The sequence below is a fragment of the Cyrtonyx montezumae genome, unplaced genomic scaffold (genome assembly GCF_038088225.1).
Source record: "Cyrtonyx montezumae isolate F1298 unplaced genomic scaffold, pur_monq_1.0 scaffold_4, whole genome shotgun sequence".
Lineage (NCBI taxonomy): Eukaryota > Metazoa > Chordata > Aves > Galliformes > Odontophoridae > Cyrtonyx > Cyrtonyx montezumae.
The window spans coordinates 10,369,469-10,391,721 of record NW_027072045.1 but is presented as its reverse complement, the minus strand read 5'-3'; the positions used below and the strand labels follow the sequence as shown (position 1 = coordinate 10,391,721).

At 39.8% G+C, this 22,253-nt stretch overlaps 2 protein-coding genes across 2 annotated transcripts in view; one reads left to right on the top strand and one right to left on the bottom strand.

The window, feature by feature from the left end:
* Positions 1-17,318, top strand: part of SORCS3 (sortilin related VPS10 domain containing receptor 3) — a 263,753-nt gene extending 246,435 nt beyond the window's left edge. Inside the window, exons 20-27 of the mRNA XM_065746766.1 lie at positions 625-758; positions 4,753-4,876; positions 8,037-8,149; positions 9,749-9,880; positions 11,778-11,877; positions 13,832-13,937; positions 16,486-16,646; positions 17,240-17,318. Coding sequence (XP_065602838.1) covers positions 625-758; positions 4,753-4,876; positions 8,037-8,149; positions 9,749-9,880; positions 11,778-11,877; positions 13,832-13,937; positions 16,486-16,646; positions 17,240-17,304 — 935 coding nt within the window. The 3' untranslated portion in view covers positions 17,305-17,318. The remainder of the gene's footprint in view (positions 1-624; positions 759-4,752; positions 4,877-8,036; positions 8,150-9,748; positions 9,881-11,777; positions 11,878-13,831; positions 13,938-16,485; positions 16,647-17,239) is intronic.
* Positions 1-21,679, bottom strand: part of ITPRIP (inositol 1,4,5-trisphosphate receptor interacting protein) — a 434,606-nt gene extending 412,927 nt beyond the window's left edge. The window contains exon 1 of the mRNA XM_065746767.1: positions 21,664-21,679. The gene's annotated coding sequence lies outside the window, so the exon portion shown is untranslated. The remainder of the gene's footprint in view (positions 1-21,663) is intronic.
* Between the last annotated feature and the right edge of the window lie 574 nt (positions 21,680-22,253).

Below are 22,253 nucleotides of genomic sequence, written 5' to 3'. Positions count from 1 at the left end.
CCATTCTTGCCCAAAATCACAGATCTTCTTTTAATAACTTCTGAAGAGGAACTGTAAAGGCATATTTAATCAAGTCATAAACACCTCTTACATAATCAGGTTTAAGCCAACTTAGTTAATGTGGTTTGCCCACTGACCTCAGTTCACTAGGTAGATTTTTCAAGATGACAGTTTTTTTCTCTCTAGTGTCCTGTCGTAGAATCTCTTGAGTTGGAAGAGGCACTTAAAGGTCATCTGGTCCAACTCCCCTGCAATGAACAGGGACACCTACAACTCCATCAAGACTTCGACAGCAGCCTGCCCTATCCTGTGCAAAGCAAATTCATTGTTCTCCCTCAGTCTGAATTTAAAAAAAATGTTTTTTAAACACAGTCCTCATCCTTTCTGAAGTTGACACAGCCTAAAATGTGCATTTTTGGTTCTTCAAGAATTGAGTGGGAAACAGAAGTGTGATTTTATTAATTTAGTATCCTCTGCTTATTGGCTTCAGAAATTCTTTTGTATGTCTATAATAGTGTCTCACTGCTGACAGTGATTCATTTAAAGGGAAAATCCTTCCTGTTTACAACTGAGCAGGGAAAATTTAACTCAGAGCCTCTAATAATTGACTGTTTCTTCCCACAGGTCCAGTGGAACATGTCCATTTGAGTATCCCCTTTGTTGCTATCAGAAATAAGGATGTCAACATTACTGCAGTGGTTTGGCCCAGCCAAGCAGGCACACTTACCTACTTCTGGTGGTTTGGTAACAGCACCAAGGTACAGTTGCCCTTTGATTCACATTTATTTGCTAAGTTTGTCCTACAAGGCAGAGAATTCCTTTCACCTCAATGAAAAGTTCTTGTCGTTGCTTATTTTGTATTATTTTTTTTTCCTTTTTACTTTCTAAAAAAGCTTGTCATTATTTTAAACTTCAGCTTTGTAAATTTTTTTTTTCCTCCTGCCTCGCATGTTCTTAGAAGTAGTTACTTTTTTACATCTGGTTGTTATCTGCCCTACTGAGTTCTGAAGACCACTGTTATTACCAGAGTTTGCTTGCAGTGTAACTGAATTATATATCTCTATGTATGGGATAATACTGGCTTTCAACACTATTTAAAAACTGCCAGTGTTCAAATAACCATGGGTGTTTCCATTATGCACCAGTATGCTGTATATAACACTACATTCCAACACAATACTTTAGAGCTGTTGGTGTTCAAACAGAATCACACAAATAACCAGTTGTCTAGATTTTTCAAGTTAGACACTCAAGGAATTGTTAGTATCTGTTTGTCACTATTGTTCATAGGCTGGATATATGTGTGTATGTATATATATATATATATATATATTTAAGAGATAGAGATGAGACCTCATTATAGTGCATTTTGAAGGTAATGGCAAAAACCTATTATGAAGTATTTTTTTTATCAGTACATAAAGTAAGTGAAACTACAAGTTGTGATCATGCTTTCTAGTGGAGAGAGCAGAACTACTGTCATAGTTTTTCTGCTGTAACTTTTGTCCTTAATGTAGAAGATTTTTTGAAGTAGAAATTAGTATAGAAAATGTGGAGAAAACAATTATCTGCTAAAGATATTCATCCATCTGTCGTGGTGTTTGGATCTCTGTAGTAAATAGGATCTGTTACTTGTACTATCATCTAGTTCAAATTTCACTAGAGCACAGGCAGTTGTAGATGTGTAGATGCTTTGGTCATAGCTGTATGTGCAATAGCTAAACTTTAAATTCCTTGGAGTGGTTCTATGCGTTATTGAATTACACTGAGATACAGATGAGAAGAGATGGTTCCTCTTGTCTGCAATCAAAGATCCAGAGCACCATTCATTCTTTGTAAAGTGCTCTCTCCAACTATGTAATGTATTTCAGTTGTGTCACCTAGCCACTGACAAAGAATGACAAAGCATATAGATACAGCAGCAGCTGCTTTTAAAATCTATTTTTTTTCCCCAAAACAGTGGTCTGCATCACATCAAAACTTCTTCTGGGATGTTTGATATATGTCTCATGGGCAAACTGGTGGTTTCAGTACTGCTCAAATCTGGGGACACTGATATGTTTGTGAATTGTAGGATGTGATGTATAATGCTGTGCACAATAACTATCTGACGTTGTTATACTCTGATTCCAGGGCTGAAGGATAGCAACTTCTATGTCTGATCAGCCCATAGGCAGAATCCCACGTAGAATTATTAGTGTCTTATGTCACTGTGCATTCTCACAGAGGTATTCTGTACAACTACACGGGAAAAGGTTGTCTTACATTCTAATAAACCTGGCTGAGATCCTTCTGCTGCCCTCAACATCTTGCTGCAATCATTGTACTGAATTTCTACTGTACTAATTTTTGCAGTACACCTAAAGGCCAATTTGCTTGGATTAACACAGGTCCAGTTTAATAAATGTGTCCAGCTGTCTAATAGGTTTGAGCAAATGAACCTTAAACTACTTGATTTAATTTAGAGTTGATTTCCAGGTCTTGGTGCCTGAATTAAAATTAAGGAGTTGGCTGAATGTTACAGCTCCATGATGGAGGTGAAATCAGCCATGATAATGGAATGTCCAGCATGCACACACACAAAAAAGGGAAATAATAGTAATTTTAAAGACCAGATTGGTTCCTCTTATCTGCCTTTGCGTGTAATCACAACCTGTAACCTTTAAGCATAGTGCTAATATCACTGCATTTTAATGTAGGTCTGTTCTGCTTGTCCAGGGTGTGTATCTTAGTATATGTTAGCTGCTACCCCAGGCTGCCTTCCCTGCTCACTTTCTGTGAGTTCCCAATGGTCAAACAGGCTTTTCTTTTATTGCTTTTTCAGGTAATGAAGAGAGGGTCAAAGGAAGGTGGCATTCTGCAGGGGAGAAATCTCTTTGCCAGCTTGGGCTGTGCCAGTGAAAGCTAATTTGTCTATGAGAATAACATGTATGGGCCACTGTTTTGAAATGCAGGCAAACTATCAGTCTGATGGGATGAAGTGTTAGAGCTGGAAGGTGAATGTTCAGGGTTTTTTTCTTTGGAAACAAACTGACAGTTTGGAGAAAGAGCAACTGTAATGGTACAGTTGTTTTGTCTATGCTCTGAGACCTGTAAGCACTTTTGCGATGGAGATTGTATCACTATTTCTATTGTAATGGTTTAATCCAAACCAAGGGACTTGTCTATAGACAAGCTGTCAGCTCAAAGGCACTATTAGGGCTAGACCTTTGATTTTCAATACACGAATCTCTTTCCCTAAATGTGGTGCACTTTCTCCTCTAGATGTGTATCAGTGTAAGAGTTTCCTGTGCAAACAGGAGAGCTGTAGTGCTACCAAGGTTGTATTTGAGAAGATGTAAATAAAGTCTGCCTTCTCTGCCACAGTTTGCAACTAGCCAAATACTGTTCAACTTTGTTCTGGAAGCCATGCAACTGCAGTCAGACAGTAGTGTCTGTAGGTGTTATGCCATGTTTTAAGTCTTCTTAGCATAACTTGCTAGCTTATAGCTGAAGCTAGCTTATGCCTTACAGACTTGAAACACGGGCAAGACAATATTTGGTGCCACTACTTTGCCCTCAGTAGAGCTGCTCTGAGATAGATGCATGGATTTGCACTCTTAAGTGAGAGCAAACTATGCTGAGCTGCGTGAGTCCTTGAGGTTTTGAGGAGCCCCTCATTACATCCATAGGTGACTTTGGACAGGGTTTCTGGCCATGCCCTCACCCCGGTGATAGCATGGTGGTACCTCCAAATCACAGTGGCATGGCCTCCCTGTCCAGTTATTATTTTAGGCAGGTGTAGTGGGACTAGCAAGGTGTCATGGTTTTATAGTTTTTGGTATTGGTATTCCACATCATAACATCATGTAGTGTATTAAGAGTTAAAGAGCTAATGCTCTTGGGCTAGTGGTTAGGAGCCAAGGTCACAGGTTCGATCCCCGTACGGGCCACCCTTTAACTCTTAATACACTACATGATGTTACGATGTGGAATACCAATACCAAAAAACCATAAAACCATGACACAATTGTTGGAGAAATCTCAGAGTGTTAAAGCTTTGGATCAGACAGTCCAGGGAAGTGGTGGAATCTCCATCAATGGAGGTGTTCAGGAGCTGTGGAGATTTGGCATTTAGGAACGTGATTTAGTGGACATAGTGGTGATGAGTTGATGGCAGGACTTGATCTTCGAGTTTTTTCCAGCCTGAATAGTTCTCTGATTCCATGATTCTGTGAGTAAATGCGGTGAGGGATTGGACATTTAGAGGCCTCTTCAAACTTTAATGATTCTATGATTCTGAAGAGAGGGAGCTGGTCCTGAATCTGACCAAGAGGTTGTTTGAAGAAGCATTGTATCTCTGGATTAGAGTCAATTGCTGATTTAAGATGGAGACTGTTTTGCGTGGCTGAGAAAGCAACTATGCTGAGTGGTCATGCTTGTGTGTTTACAGTACTGCATTCAGCAGCTTTAATTTTGCAATCACAGACTGTGCTCTGCTGAGGTATTCATAGCATAATGAGTTGCAGTTCAGTGGAAAAAAATTCAGGATGCATTTAGTGGAGTGAGAGAAAGGTTAGCCTGTGGAATAGTCTTATTGGGTGTTGTTTGGATCACCTGCTTTTTGAACTTAGCAGAACAAGCAGATCTGAGCACCCTGTATCAGCCAGGGGAAAAAGGAGACTTTGGCCTGGTGGATTATTCAGCTGTCTGTTTTTCCTGAGTTAATTGCATTCTGATTTTGACATTGTTGTTTGTGTTTCCCTTTTGCAGCCCCTCATCACCCTTGAGAGCAGTATCTCCTACATCTTCAACGAGGAGGGGATGAACACTGTCACTGTGCAGGTTGCTGCAGGCAACACCCTCATCCAAGACACCAAGGAGATCGCAGTACACGGTAACTTCATCCATTTACAATGAGATGTCAGGGAACATACAGAAGAGAAGAACAGGCAGTTGTCACTGAACCAAAATGAACTCTGAACTCTCTGGTGCCTGGAGGGACCTCCAGAGTAAAATGTTTGTTAACTGTGGACAAAGTAGATCAGATTTACTGTGATTACTAAATGCAGAAGTGAACTATTCAGGGCAGCTGACTGCGTCTATAAATTCAGCACTGTAGTGAATTGCCTGGCTTCTGCTTTGCTCTCATTGGCTTCCTGAATGGGAACTTTCCCAAATAAACAAAAACAATTTTGAGTATAGGCAGAGCATCTTGCCTCTGTTTTCTAGTTGAGGAAAGAAGCAGACATGGAGCATCACTAAAGCGGTCTTTGTGCAGCCAGGATTTCTTTTCTCATAGTCACTGTATAAAGGTGAGGAGTTGGGAAGAAGTGGGACAGATGGCTCTGTTGTTGGTATTTCTGCCCATCTTCCATACTGTAGCTGGAGGTTCACTGCATGTTCACCACACTTCCCTATGCGTCACGTTCAGCACTGTACAAGAATTTTCTCCTGGGCTAGCCTTCTTTTTACTTACCTAGTGTTTGGCACCCAGCATTCAAGGACAAGCTTTTCTTTAGGCAGCAGGTTTTATTGAGAAACCTGGTCTTCAAATATCTGAGGTTGCCCTGTGCAGCTAAACTGTGTCTCTCTTGTTTCCATAATTAAAGATAAATACATTTGCTGCTGTTGAGCTGAAAGCTTATGTTCAGATTTAACCACCAGCTGAACAGGTATTTATTGACTGCCTGTGGGTTTTCAAAAATTTGCTGGTACGATTTAGAGTAACCCAGACTCACTATTAGCAAATGTTACATACACCTCTACTTGAATGTTTTGGGCATTGAAAAATGCAGTGTTTAGTTATGTGAAGCTTGCAGCTTTCCACTGGTTTCTGGAATAAACATAAATCAGGATTATTCAAGAAATGTTCTCAGTCTCTGTATGCGAACTGAAGGTCCCAGTAAATCCCGTTGTGCATTTCTCACACTCTGTCTTCAAATACTTTGTAAGAAATTTTGCTGTTCTCTGTAAAATATCCAGAGCTTGGAACTTTATCAGAGTAATTCATGCATTTGGAACATCCAAATAGTCCTCTACATGAGTCAATGTTGTAAACTGAGCTGACCAAAGGAAGGAGTCCTTTCTGAACCCAAATCTGGTGATCAGTTCAAGTCTAAATACATAAACAAGAGACATCTTTGGTAAACATGTTCTCTGGTAACACTAATTTATCAGTTCTAATCTGTGCCCTATGTTTAGTGATTATGGCTCTAAGCATGAGTATGCCTTTGTGGTGCTAGCAGTGGAGAAGATTTACTGAGGGTTTTTGAAAATTGTAGCTAACAGTGCAGAATTTAGTAAAAAAAATAAATTGGACGTTGTACTGAGAGTTCAAATGTCAAAAGCTTTATATGTCAGGCTCTGGGTTAAACCTTCAGAAAGAACATGAGAGAGATTGTCTACTCTTTTATGCTTGTTTTATTTGAAAATACATTGCAGCACCTATAAAGAAAGAACAGAACTTGCAAAAGATGCAAGACAAATGCTGTGCTGGCACACCCTGCTATTGTGGATTTCCTTATTTATACTCTTGCTGGTTTAGCTTGATCTAAAACTGGTACCTTCTTAAAAATGATTATTGGTACTTATTTAAGTGTCTGCAGATCAGGTGCTTCAAGGTGTGATGGAGCATGTCCCTAGAAACAGAAAGGACAGTCTTCCACCCTGAGAATCTGTCTGAGTGTCATTACCATCCTGAATTTCTCTCTCCCACTTTCATAAATTCACTGTGCATGTTTGTCACAAATGTTAGGCTTGGACTGTAGTGACACAAGAGGGGAGAGATGGAATTGGAGAAAATTTTAAATTGGTCTGTATTTGAAGTCTAGGAAGTTTTTCTTCCTCCTGCAATCAGTCAATTAGGAAGTAATTTCAAAGCGTTTCTTGAATAGCCATGGCTTGATTACCCTGTCATTAGCACCACTGGGCTCTGATTTGTTGGGGAATTAACCATTCATGGCTTCACTCCAGGAGAGCAGACAGATAATGCCTGCTTTTGAAAACATATTACTTACAGTATGTGTTTTCTCTGCAGACCATAGTGCATGTAGTTTCACAGGCCTTCCAAATTTCAGGCAGATGCCATCTTATTTACTAGTTAACTTTCTTGTAAGCAGAACCTGATGAAATTGAGTGGCAAAATTACTTAGCTCTGGCTGGCTTAAGGCCAGCACGAAAGGAAGGCATCTTCTCACTTCCATCATTTTTTTACTTCCATTTCTTCTGGGAAAAGCCATGAGCTGCCATAAAAGCAAGGTTTCCCTTTTAAGTACGCTGTTTGCAAGTTTTCTGTCCTGCTTGGTGTTAGCCAGACCCTTTCCTTCTTTCACTCTTTCATCTCTCTTTTGCCTTAAGTCACGTTTATTATGACCCTGCCCACAATAGAGTGGTTGAAACTAGATAATCTTTCAACCCAGGCCATTCTATGATTATGAGGGCTGCTCTAAAAGTAATGCCTCCTATTTTATTTTGTTGGCCCATGACATCAGAGGTGGATGTTGGTAGTATATCCGTAGAGGTTGACTCTTCCATCATTGTTCCATTACATGTTGTTGTCATGTGACAGATGGCAGCAAAGGGGCGGTCTGACAGAATGGCATGTGACATGGAAGTGCTTATGAAGCAAAGATATGTCATTGAATTCCTCCGTGCAGAAAAAAAGGCACCCAGTGACATTCATCATCACTTGCTGAACATTTATTGAGACCAAACAGTGAATGTGAGCACACTGAGGCACTGGGTGTGGTGTTTCAGCAGTGACAACAGTGACAGTGAGTCACCTCCACTGGTGCAGATTTTTACAAGCACAGCATTGCAGGTCCTTGTTCATCACTGGTGAAAAAGCATGGCTAATGGTGGTGACTGTGTTGAAAAATACAGTGTTTTGTAGCTGAGAATGTGCTCTATAGTGTTAATAATAGTGTTATTGGACTCTTTGTATCTGTTAGAGTTTCCATGGAAATAAATAGGAGGTATTACTGAATCCCCACTTTTTGTTTTAACCTACGTGCTGCACATTTAATCATCTCATTAATATTGTTCTTCTATTCCAGAGTATTTCCAGTCTCAGCTCCTCTCATTTTCTCCTAACCTGGACTACCACAATCCTGACATCCCTGAATGGAGACAAGATATTGGCAAAGTCATCAGGAGGGCTTTAGCACAGGTGAGCTTCTGTTTCCACCTCCTCTGCTTGATGTAGATTAGGCTGATAAAGCATGCAGACTTTTTCAACATACTAGCTTAAAAGAGTGGGAAGAACGCAGTAATGAAGCTATCATTTTAAATCGACTGCTTTGTAATATGCTGAATCTTTTTATAGAGGCACAGTATATTGGGAGTTCTGTGGAAATATTGTAATTACTTTTATTAATGTTTCTGTGGCATTTTTCAGTTTTTAATATCCCTGAGGACTTTAAAAATTCTTGATTATAACGGTTTCACAATTATTCTTATTTTGCCAGATTGATGTTACAAGTTGCACTGGTTTAGCTCCAGACATTTGGGTAGTGTTACTGTGTGCAGTTTAACAGCTGATCCACTCCATCCCAGAAGACAGATAGATGTAGTAATGTTAGGTGCATGAGGAAGATATTTTTATCTATTCCTAATACTCAGTCTTCCAATGGAATTAAGTGTAGCAACTAGTGAATGTTATAAAGGTCTACTCCTTTTCCAACTGGGGCAGAAAATGAGGATTCAGAGGGAAAATAAACTTACTTCTTAAAACACAGGGCAAAGAGAAGGTTTAGGGAGCAGAAGATACAGAATCTTCCTTTGGGATTAATTAGAATATGTAAATTAGCACTCAAATTCTTGCAGGAAAATGGACAGAATAATTTATGGCATAAAATAACCAGGGATTGTGGTTTTGTGTGAAATCAAGAAATAGATTTGAGCAAGTCTTTGTGTTCTTTACTTTCTACCAGAAATATAAATATATATATATATATATATTTTTTTTTTTTTTTTTGCTTCAGCTACATCTGTTCTTAGAAATAGTGGCTGATTATTTTTATGAGGAAAGTGTGTTCCTGCTCAACTTTTCTCATCTGCAGCCTACTTGAAATTCACAGTTTATGAGAGTTTCCTTGATTGTTTTCTCACCCTGAGAAAACACTTATTTCATTTGTTTTAGCTGGTCTTCCCTTTTAATGCATTCAAGTCAAGTTTGGAGAAAAAAATAAATCAATTATATTGTAATAACAGTAACATCAACAATAGAAAGCATGTAGAAATGCTTGTCTGTATATCCTTTTCTGACTGCTTGGTTGCAACCTACAATCCACCAGGAACAGGCTGCTCCATCGATACGTTTCATTTGCTTCTTATGTAGCAAATGTGGATCCTCATGACCTGTTGTTAGAAGGTGATTGCAAGTAATTTTCATCATGTATCCTTGCTAGCTGCACGTTTATCGGTCTCTTTGAGTCTCTGGACCTGACTTTGGTTCATTCTTTTATAGCAAGGGATTATATGGAAGATTCAGATATGGAATGATCATAGGTTTTGCCTTTGAACTCTGGGTTGTGATCTTTGGGCACACAGATGTTGTCAACATTACATTTCCTTGTAGAACTGACAGAGTGCATCATTAGCAGGACCTCTATTTTAAGACTCGTTCAGTGGGTACAACATGAGGGTCACAACAGCTGTAGCAGAACTGACAAATTACAGTTTGATGGGAGCGTAGTTTCCATACATAGTTTGATGGAAACGTCAGTAGTAGAAGAGCAGCTAAAGACCACCTATTTACTTTTTTCAGGTGACCGGTATTCCTGATGAACAAATCTTGGTAGCTGTATTTCCTGGGTTGCCTACTTCTGCTGAGCTCTTTGTGCTACCCCGTAAAAACACAACAGAGAGGAGGAAAAGCAGCGAGGCTGATCTGGAGCAGGTAAGGAAAGGAGGATTCAGTGTTCATTCATTCCCATTGTACCATTTGCAGATGGATCCCTTAACCTTTTTAGCATTGGAAATGACTTGCAATAAGTGTGATGGAACTGGATGCATTGGGACTATGGATGTAGAGTTTATGCCATTAAAGGGAATGACTTTCACAGGGAAAATGGGCTTTCCAAGCTCCTCACTGGGACATCTACTAGTAGTGGTTCTACCTAGATCAGTAGTGTGTCCTCATTACAGTAGTTATGGCCAAAGGAACCTTGAATATGTACTCCCTCCACCCTGTGGAGGAATGCTAATAGACAAAGGCCAAAGCAGCAAGATAATATACTGAGCTTTGCTAAAAATAAATCAACCTCTTCAGCTCATATATCACAGAAACAAGACCTCTTTATTCTGCAGCAGCACACGGTGTGTGCAAACTATATTTGAAAGTTACAATATCCATCCTTTTAGATAAATAGGTAATTACAGTGATGAATAGCTACAGTGATATACAGGCAAGGGAAGAGCTAGGAACAGCAGCACTAGTCTGCTGAAGCTTTTTTTGCTAGAATTATCAAGTGATTACATCAAATTTATGAAAGGAAAGGAGTGAAGTAGTGCTGAAAAAGCTGCTTTGCCCTAGTGAATGTTCTTGTAGGCACCATTCCTGCTATGCTACTATGTGGAAACGATGGGTGCGCCCACCTCAAAGCACCTGTGGGAGTAACTCTTCTGTGATCGAACATTGAATAATTCAAAAGGTTCCTGAATCCTGTGGAGGTTGTTTTCACCCACTGAGCAAAGTTAGCTCCTTTAGGGTAGTATATTTGTTGTAGAAAACTAGCAAGACTGCATTCTTAAATTAATGCTTTAAGTGCGTACAAAAGAGAGGCATTGTAGAGGAAGTTTTGGAAAGCTGTTTGAAGAGATTATCTTGGAATTGTTTCAGTCCAGTTCCATTGGACCTACTCATATTAAAATTTTCTCTGAACACACAGTTGTGAAAATGTTTTAGTATTATGCAGACATCTGATTTGATTTCTGATCTAGTTGACCATGAGCTGTAGCTCTAGTGGTCTAACTTTATTTGACAGTCTACTCAGTTATACTTTGGAACCTGTTAATGGCTCCTGCTTGAGGAGCTCTGCCCTGACTATCAAAATTACTTGAAAATTACTTTACCAGGCACTTAGCAGCTCAGGCTCCAGATGACATGATAAATATATGATGTGAGGCAATCAAATACATGATGTGAGGCAATGTGAGGCATCATAGCTGGCTTGCTGAGTTCTGAGTAGCTTCCATTCCAAGGCCTCTCATCTAAATGAGGGAAAAATATAAAAAGTTTGATGTCACTGGATAGTAGCATCCCAACAGTGTTTTCGTGCAGTAACTACATGGTTAGGCTTGTCAAGGGATAATCAAGGGAGGTTAGGCTAATCAAGGGAGTAAGGAGCTGTTACTAGGCTGGACTGCTCTGCTCAGTTCCATCACCCACCAGTGAAAATATCTCGGTGTCCAAGTGCATTAGATCAAACTCACGGGAGATAGTAGAGGGTGAGAAGATCCTTATTTCTCTTCCACACCACACTCCCATGCTTTCCTTGTATTCCCAGAATTACAATAACATTCTGAGCCTCAGAAGTGTGTCTGTCCTGCAGAGAGACTTAAATTCAGTAACACTCAGTTCCCTCTGAAGCACACGCACATCTCTCTTCACTTCCTCAGTCGACTCACGTTCCTTTCTTTTCCCTGCTTTCTTCGTCTTTCTGAAGACAGTAAGAGCTGTTAGTCATCGTTCATAGGCAACATACATTCCCGAATTATACATTCTCCAACAACATACATTCTCCTGAGCTGGCTCTCTTGTATATTGTGACCTGTATCTTTTGTTATTTTCTCAGGTTGTTGAGATCCTTTTTAACGCTCTCAATCAGAACCTGGTCCAGTTTGAACTGAAACCTGGTGTTGAAGTCATTGTGTATGTCACTCAGTTAACATTAGGTGAGTGTGGATTAAAGGCATAACTGTGGCATGGCTCCAGGTGAATGAGTTTACACTAGAGCACTCAACAGTTCGATGTATTGCAAACAGAATCGAGCAGTGGTATCTTCATGCACCAGTTTGTACAAGTATTAAAAGTACCATTTAAGAGTTCCTTATGGTGTAATTAGTGCACTGGTGTTTTTTAAGCGTTTTAGAACGTAAGGTTAATGGTCTTCTATTAAACTCTCACTGGGCACCTATGGAATTAAGTGGGAGTATTCTTACTAACTTTCATGAATATTGGATCACATCTTTGTTGTAGAGGGTTTGTTAATGTTATGACTAGCCAAGAAGATTTATGAGGGCAACAGTCATGAAAAGATCTAGACCTTCTACAAATCACAGCTTCGCTGTTACCTATCTCCATTTTCACATAGAAGAAAGTAGTTTCTTGTAGCTTCATCCTCATGCTTCAGACTGCCCTGGTGTGAAGCTCTCAGCTACAGCTGTGAATTTTGGCCAGCCTAAAGTGAAGCTTTCAGTTATTGCTGAGACAGTGACAGTTGTAGAGCAGATGAAGGATTTATTTTGCTCTTGCTTTCTGTGGCTACCCTTGCAATTATCTGAAGTATGGGATCTTGCTGATAGCCTCTGTGGAAAAGTGAGATTCTTGTCCTAGGATAATGCATGTTAGCTTCCTTTTATTTGAGATTCTCAGAGAGCCAAGACTTGGCAAAACCAAGATTCGTGTCCTGATCCCACAGATAATGCCTTTGTACCTTTGCTTTCTGATTATTGTTTGGGTCTGAGAGTTAGACCTTAACAGAAATAGTCTGAAAGGAATAAATTTACGAAACAGAATGAAATCCAGATTTCTGCAGTGTCCAGGTTTGTCTCAGAGTTTGTTCTAGTAAGACACTGTCAGTGGGGGTGTTGTGTCTGCATTGTGTTTCATGGCCACTCCCATAGATTATTTTTAACTGAGTGAAATAAGAGTCAGTTATTTTCCAATAAAGAGTTCATAGAAGGTAGGATCAGACTCCTAAATGTGAAAAGTTGCAGCTAGAACAAGAAGTGTCTATTTGCAGAATATTTGTCCCCATTATCTAGGTGGTAGAAAGAGGATAGAAAAAAATAGAGAAAAAAGAAAAAGAAAACACACACACACACACACACACACACAAAAAAAAAACAACCAAGAAAGAAAACCAGACCAAATAATATTTATGCAGTGAGAAATGTTCAGATGCTACTTACAATCATTTGCACATTATTAGAGCTCATCAGACTCTCTAATAGTTCTCAGTCCATTAAGACAGTGTGTTCCAATGAGCTGTGGAAATAGCTGCACAAACAAGGTTTTGTAATACACTTTATTTATCCTACCAAAAGTGCCAAGGATGGGTGGATCAAAGATTCAATGTGTAATGCCTGCTTGGTTCCAGGTTTATTGATTTGGTCTCCTTTATAAAATGAAAATGACTGAATTGAAAGGTCACAGTTAGGTCTTGTTAGAGGGATGAGCCTTGAGCTTCTCAAAAGACCAGGACTCTTTCACATGTGAGGCAGACATGTCCTTGGAAGATGAGAACCACTCTGAGATTACTTCTCCAAAGGAGAATAGAGGTGTATTAAGTCAAACTGAATTTCATTTCCATTTCTGTCCCTGAACAAACTTAAAAAGAAATAGTTCAGTGTTAACACAGGAGTGATCAGCCATTCAGCTGAGCAAGGCTTGCTGTGCCTTTTCACTAGATGTTAGACTGCATTGCCTTGAAAAAGGAATGTGGCTTTTAAAGGATATGAGAGTCAATTAATTTTCTACTGATTGGTCTTGATGGAAACAGCATGCACCATGCAGTGGTGATAATAAAGCAGATGTGACAAAGACAGAGGTGAGCTCAATTCTCTGGTAGTTCCGTGTTGGCTAACGGTATCTTGCAAATGTAATGCTCTGCCTTTCCTCCTGCAGCTCCCCTTGTTGATTCCAGCACGGGTCACAGCAGTTCGGCGATGCTCATGTTGTTGTCTGTGGTGTTTGTAGGCTTGGCAGTTTTTTTGATCTACAAGTTCAAGAGGTAAGTTGAAAAACTGTGGAGAATAGGAGGGGGAGATGGTGGATGGTTTACAGGAAATTAGGCAGAGCAGTGCTTGGATTGCAGGTGTAGAATGTGTTGTACTGGCCTAAGGCTTAGACTAGTATAGCGCCATAGTTCTTAAATACAGACAGAAATCCACCTCCTGCTCTTCCACATCAGTGCTCTGAAAGCTCACCAAGAGCTCAGAAGTCAAGCTGTATTCTGCTTCAGCAGATTTGTTTGAACCACAGACCAGAAAATGGGAAGCCTGTGTGCTCACCTAGTCAAAAAACATGACTGATGTCTTCATACAGTCTATACTCGTTTTGCCAACTGCCTTAGTGCAGTAGAATCTCATTTGTATCTTACAAAGGGAATAGCTTTTGCAAGAGCAAAGAATCAGGTGTCATTATGTTAACTGCGGAAACTTGATGGCAGTAAAGTTTGTGTTATGCATCAAAATGTCTTTGGGAATCTATGCTGGGATTTACTTTGCCAGATGTTAAAATGCACCTTTTACTTTGACAGTAGGCAGGACGTGTGCTGGCCTATGATGCTTTGCTGCTGCAAGCTATCAAACAAAATAGTGGATAAGAACCACCTGTTAACTGAGAGGGTACCTTATGAGAATGTAGTTTAGGCAGATGGAGCTTCTTATCAGGAACTTGTATTCAGTAAACTACTTACTGTGTTAAGTGGTCAGTATGCTCACATCCTGCCTAGTGACAAAATATCTTATTAGAAACATAAAAATGAAAATCTGGACATGAAGAGTTTGTAAACCTCTAAACTGGGAAATGCCATCTTTTCCTGTCTGAATTTCAACTACATCTTTCACTCTATCTTTTCTGTGGGCCAGAGTAAGGTGTGTTTTTCTTTTCATCTTGGTGAGATAGTTTCTTAGGTTTGGGCTAATGTCTTTAGACGTGTGGCCAGGGATCAATCAAGAAGAAGGATCTGCATACACGTCATGTTATGCTTCTATATCTCATAGAACAAATTCTCATACTAGCTAAGCATCCTGAACCTTAATGAAACCTTGAGCGTAGCATCCATCAGCTTTGTGCTGTGCTCCAGGGCTGGAAAGACCCTGTCCTTTTAAAATGTGTCTGAGAATGTAATGCATTAGAAACTGAATGGGAAGGGAGAAAGAGAGGATTTGGTAAAAGTATGTTTTGCTTTATCCAAAACTCTTCACCTTACCAGTTCTTAGTCTGCTTTGTCCTAAGCATGTGGAACTGCCAAAATTTAGAAGTTAGATAACCAGAGTGTCCTCAGCTTGATTTGTTTTGATTGTTTTTTTTTTCGAATGGAAAGTAAATACTTCAACTCAGTGAGAGCATGCAACAATTATGAATGGAAAGTTAAAAGGAGTTGAAAACAAAAGCTTTCCTCTAGCTCTCAGTGATGCAGAAGTCCATTAGCAGTATGTACTTTCCTGACTAGCGGTGATCCTGGCCTGAATACAGAACTGCTGCTAACAGGAAAATGTTCTGGGAAGAGCATGGGCCTGCATGAATTTTTAATTCCACAGATTTATAGAATCAGTGCTTTGGTGGTTTGCACATAGGCTTCTTATTATTAAGTCCATCAAGCTACAGGCGCAGCAGGTAGAAAAAACAATTGGTCACCTTCCAACAGTCCACCGCGCACAAATAATCCTAGAAACCCCTAGGACACTGAAGACATTACTTTTCAGTTCTCTTATTTTAAATATTCCCCCAGGAACTATGCCTGGGGGCCTACCTGACTATCTGTCTTACTGTCTAACTGTCTGATTTTCAAGGATATTATTTCAGTAGTCCAAATTAACTTCTCTTGGAATTAGGAAGAAGAAATAATGCTTTCACTTTCTCAGTTCCCTGAGCAGCAAGGGAATATAAGTCCCTGCAAACTGTCGTGATCCTTAGTATGACCAACCCTGTTTTTGCAATGAAATGGTAACAAATAGATATTGGGTAGGTTTTATGAGGTTCAAGTCCTTTTCGTTCTCTGAGGCAGGATCAATTCTTTATAACTCTTTCTGATGTGGCATTTTCTACTGTGTTGCTGTGGGCCTGTCAATAGAAACAAACCTAGCAATTTTTTTCTCATTTAATAGTAGTGCTTCAATTGATTTTTACTTTTGGTTTCCAGTGCACCACCGATCATATAATAAATACTGAGGGAGTTGGCAATTGCAACTGATTATACTTAGTTGACTGCTACTGTCTGAGCTGGGTGTGCAGTGTCCAGTGTGCACACACATTCTTGTTTAGAAGGGCAGGACCAGAACATTAGGTTTGCTGCTGGAGAAGCCTCTGGGCACATGGTAGGAAGGCACTGACCTGAGACTTGGGTTTGCTTTAGGCTGGTGTTGTTATTAGTGGGTGCTTAATGATATGCTTAGGGCTGAATATCACTGTGGTGCCATCACCATCTGAGAGATGATATTCTGCATCACTGCCACTGCTGTGTTTTTGAGATTGGTCTCAGTTTAATTGGTCTGATTAATCAGTGACATACCAAGGATCCCTTGGTAAAATATATTTTCCTATTTTCTGTGCAGGAAAATCCCTTGGATTAATATCTATGCCCAAGTTCAGCATGACAAGGAACAGGAAATGATTGGCTCTGTCAGCCAAAGTGAAAACGCTCCTAAAATCACTCTGAGTGAGTTCACAGACCCTGAAGAGCTGATGGACAAAGAGCTGGACACGCGAGTGATGGGTGAGACACAGTTCTTGGCTGAGGCTTTTTTCTCTGTATATGAGGTGAGGATGTGGGTGTAAAGTGAGGCAGTGACTGCGATCCCATGTACAAGCAGATGCTGAGACACTGAGGAAGGGAATAATTCTATCAGCAGCATAGTAACAGGGAGCTTTTCCTACAGTTTTCCAGCCTTTTTCCTGTCGTTATGTGACTACAGCAAGAAACTGGAAATAGTAGTAGATACGTAGGAGACAGTAATGGCTGTGACTTACACTTAGGTCTGTTTATGACCCTTTCTTTCCTGTGGAGGGCTCCCAAATTCACTGAACCCTCAGTGAATCAACTGAGCCAAGCTTACACTGTTGATATGGTGTCTTTACAAATGAATACGTCGCTAATAGCTTAACAAGTTTATTGGTAGCCAGCAGAACTGTAATAACAGATTTTTTGCGTACTCTGTGCTTATTGCAAATGCAAAGCAGAATGTGTTACTTTTAAGCACCTTTTCTGTCTCTACACTTACACAGTCACATCCTAAGAAGTGAGAAGCAATATAGACCCAACTGTTGAAGATACTGTGCTGATTCTCTTCTCCATTTTCTCCTCCACAGGAAGCATCTCAACAATTGCCAACAGTGAAAGCACAAAGGAAATCCCCAACTGCACTAGTGTTTAATACTGAGAATCCTCTTGGTCTACAAAATTTCTGACTTTTTATTTGTAATTATTATTGTTATAATTATTATTATTATTATGAAAAAGGAAAGAGTTATATGTCATTATTATCATTTGGGAGGGAATGGGGGTGGGCTTTTTCTGTTTACCAGGGCTGCATTCATAAACAGCAGGTTTCTTCATACTTAGGAAATGTCCATCAGATCAGAAATAAAAAGCAAAGAATGAGAGAAGTGTGCAATGGGATTTGAATGCCTGACTCCTGTTAAATACAGAGTAGGAATTAAGTATTCAAATGCAGTAGGTAGATATGGTACCTACTTTGGCAAGGTAAATGTAGCTGAATGGTCCCTTTTCTGCTCTTTTTGTGAGTCATGAATCATTGGCTTCACCCTGCCAGGAGCCTTAGGCTGGGCTGTTGGACCAGGCTGCTACCTGCCAGCAGCCCTCCCATTCCGATGACGTGCATGTCTCAGCTTTTTGCAGGATCTTGCCTTTTTGTAATTGCTTTTAATTTCAGTCACTCTCTGGCATTGTTGACTGCTGAGAAAGGGGCAAAATAAATTCAGAGCATGCACATCAGTGTTCCTTGGACTGTGGATTGGCTGGAGGGGACAGCACCACAAGCATTGAAGAAACATGCTTGAGTTTATGGATGCAGCTCAAACCCCATGCATGTGAATAGCAAGGATGCCGAAGGCCTACTGTAGATAATTACAATGTACATAGCTTTTTATTTCTTAGGAAATAATTTAATGTTTAGTAAAGGAAGATATGTTTAAAACAAAACCTGAACCACATACACACATGCACGCACACACACGCACTCCAGCCAACCAGGGACTGTGGTGAGCACTTGAATCACACTTCAGTTCCAAGTATGTTCCAGTTGTCTGTCATATTTCAATCAGCACCATTTATTTCTCTGTTTATAACTGCAAGTTTTTGTTGTTTTTTTCTTTTTCTTTTTTTTTTTTTTTTATTATCATTTCTTATGATGGAGCAGAAAAAGATTTCATCAGGGCAGACTGTGGGTCTGTTGTGAATATTTTAATGATGTTCATCATCTACTCACCTCTATCACTGTTGTCCACTTCTGAGAAGGCTCTTGATGACATCAGCTAGGGAAGATGAGGAAAATAAACACAAAATCACCACAATCTCAGTGTGCACAAACATCAGTATGTTTATACTTCCCAGTGTAACCTCATCTCAACAGTGGGTCTGGTTGCAGTACCTTTGTTCCTAGTGATGTTGTGTGTTTGAGAGTTAAGCTGATGAAGTAAATGCTTTTCAGGACGTGCAGGAGATTTTAGCTGAACATGACGCATGTGTTTATGGACCACTCTGGAGAAGAGGATGCACAGTCAGATCTATATAACTGAGCTAGGAAAGGTCTTTCTTGTGAGTGCTGCAGAATGGCTGCATCCAGTTCTGGGTGGAAATGCTATCAAAGTAATTTTTGCACGCTGGGTCGATCGTTTCTGATCAGTGCAAGAAACCTAATGAAAAAAAGTTATCAGAAAAGTTCCTAAAGAATCTACCTCTCAACCTAACTGAGTTGAGGATAGTCCTTAAGGGTGGGGTTTTGATGCAGTAAGTAGCTTTTATCCACTTTTCATGAGTTGATGCTAAAATTGGACCTTATTCTACAGAGTGTTGAGTTATAAGACCCAATGGGAGTGGAAGAAAGATTGTAGGCATGTTTGGGAAGAGGTTCTAGTGCATGCGGACTTGTAAGAGCAGACAGAAATTAGGTCAGGTGACAGTCTGAATAGAGGACACTGGTGTATCTGGCCTGAAATGGGAAGATGGGTAGGCTTTACTTGCTACCTCTCTGCATTGCAACATGCTGACTACAAACCAGCCTCAGCTACATGTGTCTGTTCTGTTAAGGGGCTGGAAAGTTGTTTTGGGATTCTAATGCTGATGTGTCGTGAAAGGGGAGAAAAACAGTGGTTAAGCATATTTTGCTGAAAAAAATAGTGGGGTATTTCAAAATTAAAATTGTAAAACCAAAATGTAGCAAGCTACTTTTTGTGTGAAATAGTAAAGCTAAATATTCTTAGTTCTTCTGCTCCTCCATTTCAGTAAGGCTTGTGGGCCTTTTCAGTTGCTTTAAAAAGAATTCTTTTCTCTTTTCTCCCTCACTTTTCTGCTGTAGTTCCAAACATAAGCTGGAGAGCGATGGCCGTGTTTTTCTATTTAAACTTAAGTTTCCATCTCTCACATGTGCATAAACTGTTGCTACTGTCGTTCTTCTGAAACACCAAAGTAGTTTACAGTAATGGCCCAATCTGGTAATAACCCTGTTAGAGCAAGGCCATAGCTTCCCATTTAGACGTAGATGGGAGGGATGTACATAAAGAATGGTCCTGTGGGCCTTGAGCTAAACTGTGGGCTGATCTCAGTCTTTGTTGATCGTTTGGATTTGAGGGACCGCTTTTGTGAGCTGGTGCAGAGGACTAAATGAGAAATTATTTTCCATATAATTTCTAAACAAGAAAACGAAGTGAAAATGTTTGGTGTTGTTTCAAATTTTCTAGGTTTTTCACAGAAATGAGCTTATGTTCATTCAAAAAGGAAGATTTGGGATTACAGTTTTCACAATTTCTTTTCACATTTTTTTTTCTCCTCCAGTTTCTCCATCTATACTCTTAAAGATGCAGTGGAGAGTATGTTAAAATAACTCATAACAGATGGGAGGTATCAAGGAGGAAAAGTTGGAAGTTACTGGAAAAAAGAAGGAAATATTTTCACTTTTCAAGGAAAATTTAATCTCAATGAAGGCTGAGGACTTTCTAAATGATGCAGACAATTTTTTAGAGAAATATCTGTCTGAAGAACTAGTTTTAATCAAAAGTTATCCTGAAGTTGTTCCAAAGCAAACAAACCAAAAACAGGGAGCCAAAATTAAACCAGGAAAAAAAAAAATACTTGCCTGGTTCTTGATTGGACTCAAACTTCATCTTCAATGAGACTTAGTGGTTATCAGCACTCAGAATAGTTTGTCACACTGCTACTTGGACCAGAGAAAGCTCCATGTAAGTCTGGAAAGAGATCGCCCTAGGATGTACATGGGACCATGTTTGCAAGAATGTACCTCCTGCATTAGGCCAAATAATTGCTGATTACAGCTGGAAAAACCTTGTGTTCATAGTAGAAAACTGCTCCCTTAGGGTGCTAGAAAGGTAACTGCTGTGTCCCTGTGGGGTACCTGAGGCTGCAGCTATTCGTGGGACCTCTGAGGTTTGGGTTGGTCAACCAGTGCTGTCTTCTTTTTTGGAAGGTACTGACCTGGGGTGTTGGGCATAGACTGGAGTATCGTCCACTTTTACTTGTGTGTAGATATCAAGTAACAGCCTGGAGACATCATTAGTTTTCTTTTCCCCTGTAAGTTTACATTGGAGGGGAAACGTAATGGAAATCCTTGAAGCTGTAGATGATTATTTACCTGAGGGAGGACGGAAAAAGGCAGTAATATGAGTATAACATAAATAGCTCCCACAGTCTAGTTGTATATGAAGAGGAAAAGAAAGAGCACAGATGATTGGGTCAGTGCCTTCTATCACGGCCAGCCTTTCCCCTGCAATGGATTCTGCTGTATTGTCTGCAACATACAAATAATGCATAAGATACAGAGACTAGCTGCAGCTTTTGACTCTGTGTCTGTAAATGTTATCAAGACACAGTAGATTCACAATGTGGTTTAACCTTTGCTTGAGAGCCCCAACACTAAAGAAGATGGTGGTTTGAAAATGAGGCTATAGAGACTGGGATTGCAGAGGTTTTCACTTATGGTCTATTGCCATCAATGTGATATGTGCAGGAGAAAACATGCATTTTTTTCTGGATTAAGTTTTGGTTTCCCTCCAGTCAATTCCCACACACGTTCCAATTTGCACCGGTCTGAAAAAACCAAACCTGAATCCTCACATCCCTTCTGATGTTGGACAGTGCATTAAATCCAAACCACCACCATGGTTTTAAAGGATTAAATGAGGCAGACAATTGCAATACTTGTATTAAACACAGTAATACAAATGCATGAGTCATATCTATACATATATATATACTGTTCTTGGTTTTATTGTTCCATTTGAATATTTTTACTGTAAAAAAAGGCAGTGGTTTTGAAATTGTTGAAAATAAATGTATTTTTGTACATCAGAGTTACCTCTGTCTGCTCTTTCAGTCCTTGTTTTTCTCAAATTTCCTTTTGGTAAAATCTCCTCTGTCTTTGCTGGATTTTTCTTGCCGTATCTTCCCCCTCAACCCTATACCTTATTCAGGGTCATGGAGGGAAAGCAGAGAAGTGTCAAAAGACAGTAATTTTTAAGTTAAAAGATAAAACAACTACCTGTCTTTTCTTCTTCCTGCTATCTTCCAAAAATAATTATCTCCTTGCCTTTCCATCCAACAGGCCGATCTGATCCTCTTTGGAGCATGTAAAGTAAACAGGAAGGGAGACCTACCTGCGTATTGCGTATGCAGTCAAGGCTCTGTAAATTCCAAACTCTCATCTAGAAGACTTTAGTTTGGAAAACACTGCAGAGTGCCCAAGCCAAGGAAAAAACTGCAAAGCTACCTTCAGTCCTTGGCACAAGAGCCTGATTAAAAAGGAAAAGAGTGTGCATGCAAATGTGTTTCTGGATATGTATCAGCCATCTCTCTGCAATCACCACGCACCATCCCTCCTAAACTGCAGATTTCTGGTGTGTGTGAGTTACATGGGGAACATCTCCCTACCACTGTTTCCTTCTTGCATACTTTCCCAGGTGTCTACTACTGGTCACTTAGGAAAGTGGAACTAATGGGCCAAGCTTTTTCTCTGGCTTGATGCAGCAAATGTTTTATGTGCATATTACACATGAATGCTGATATGCTTATTCTCCATTTTATAATGAGCAATTAGTAGTTTCTGTTCTTCATTTATTTTTTGTTCAGTTA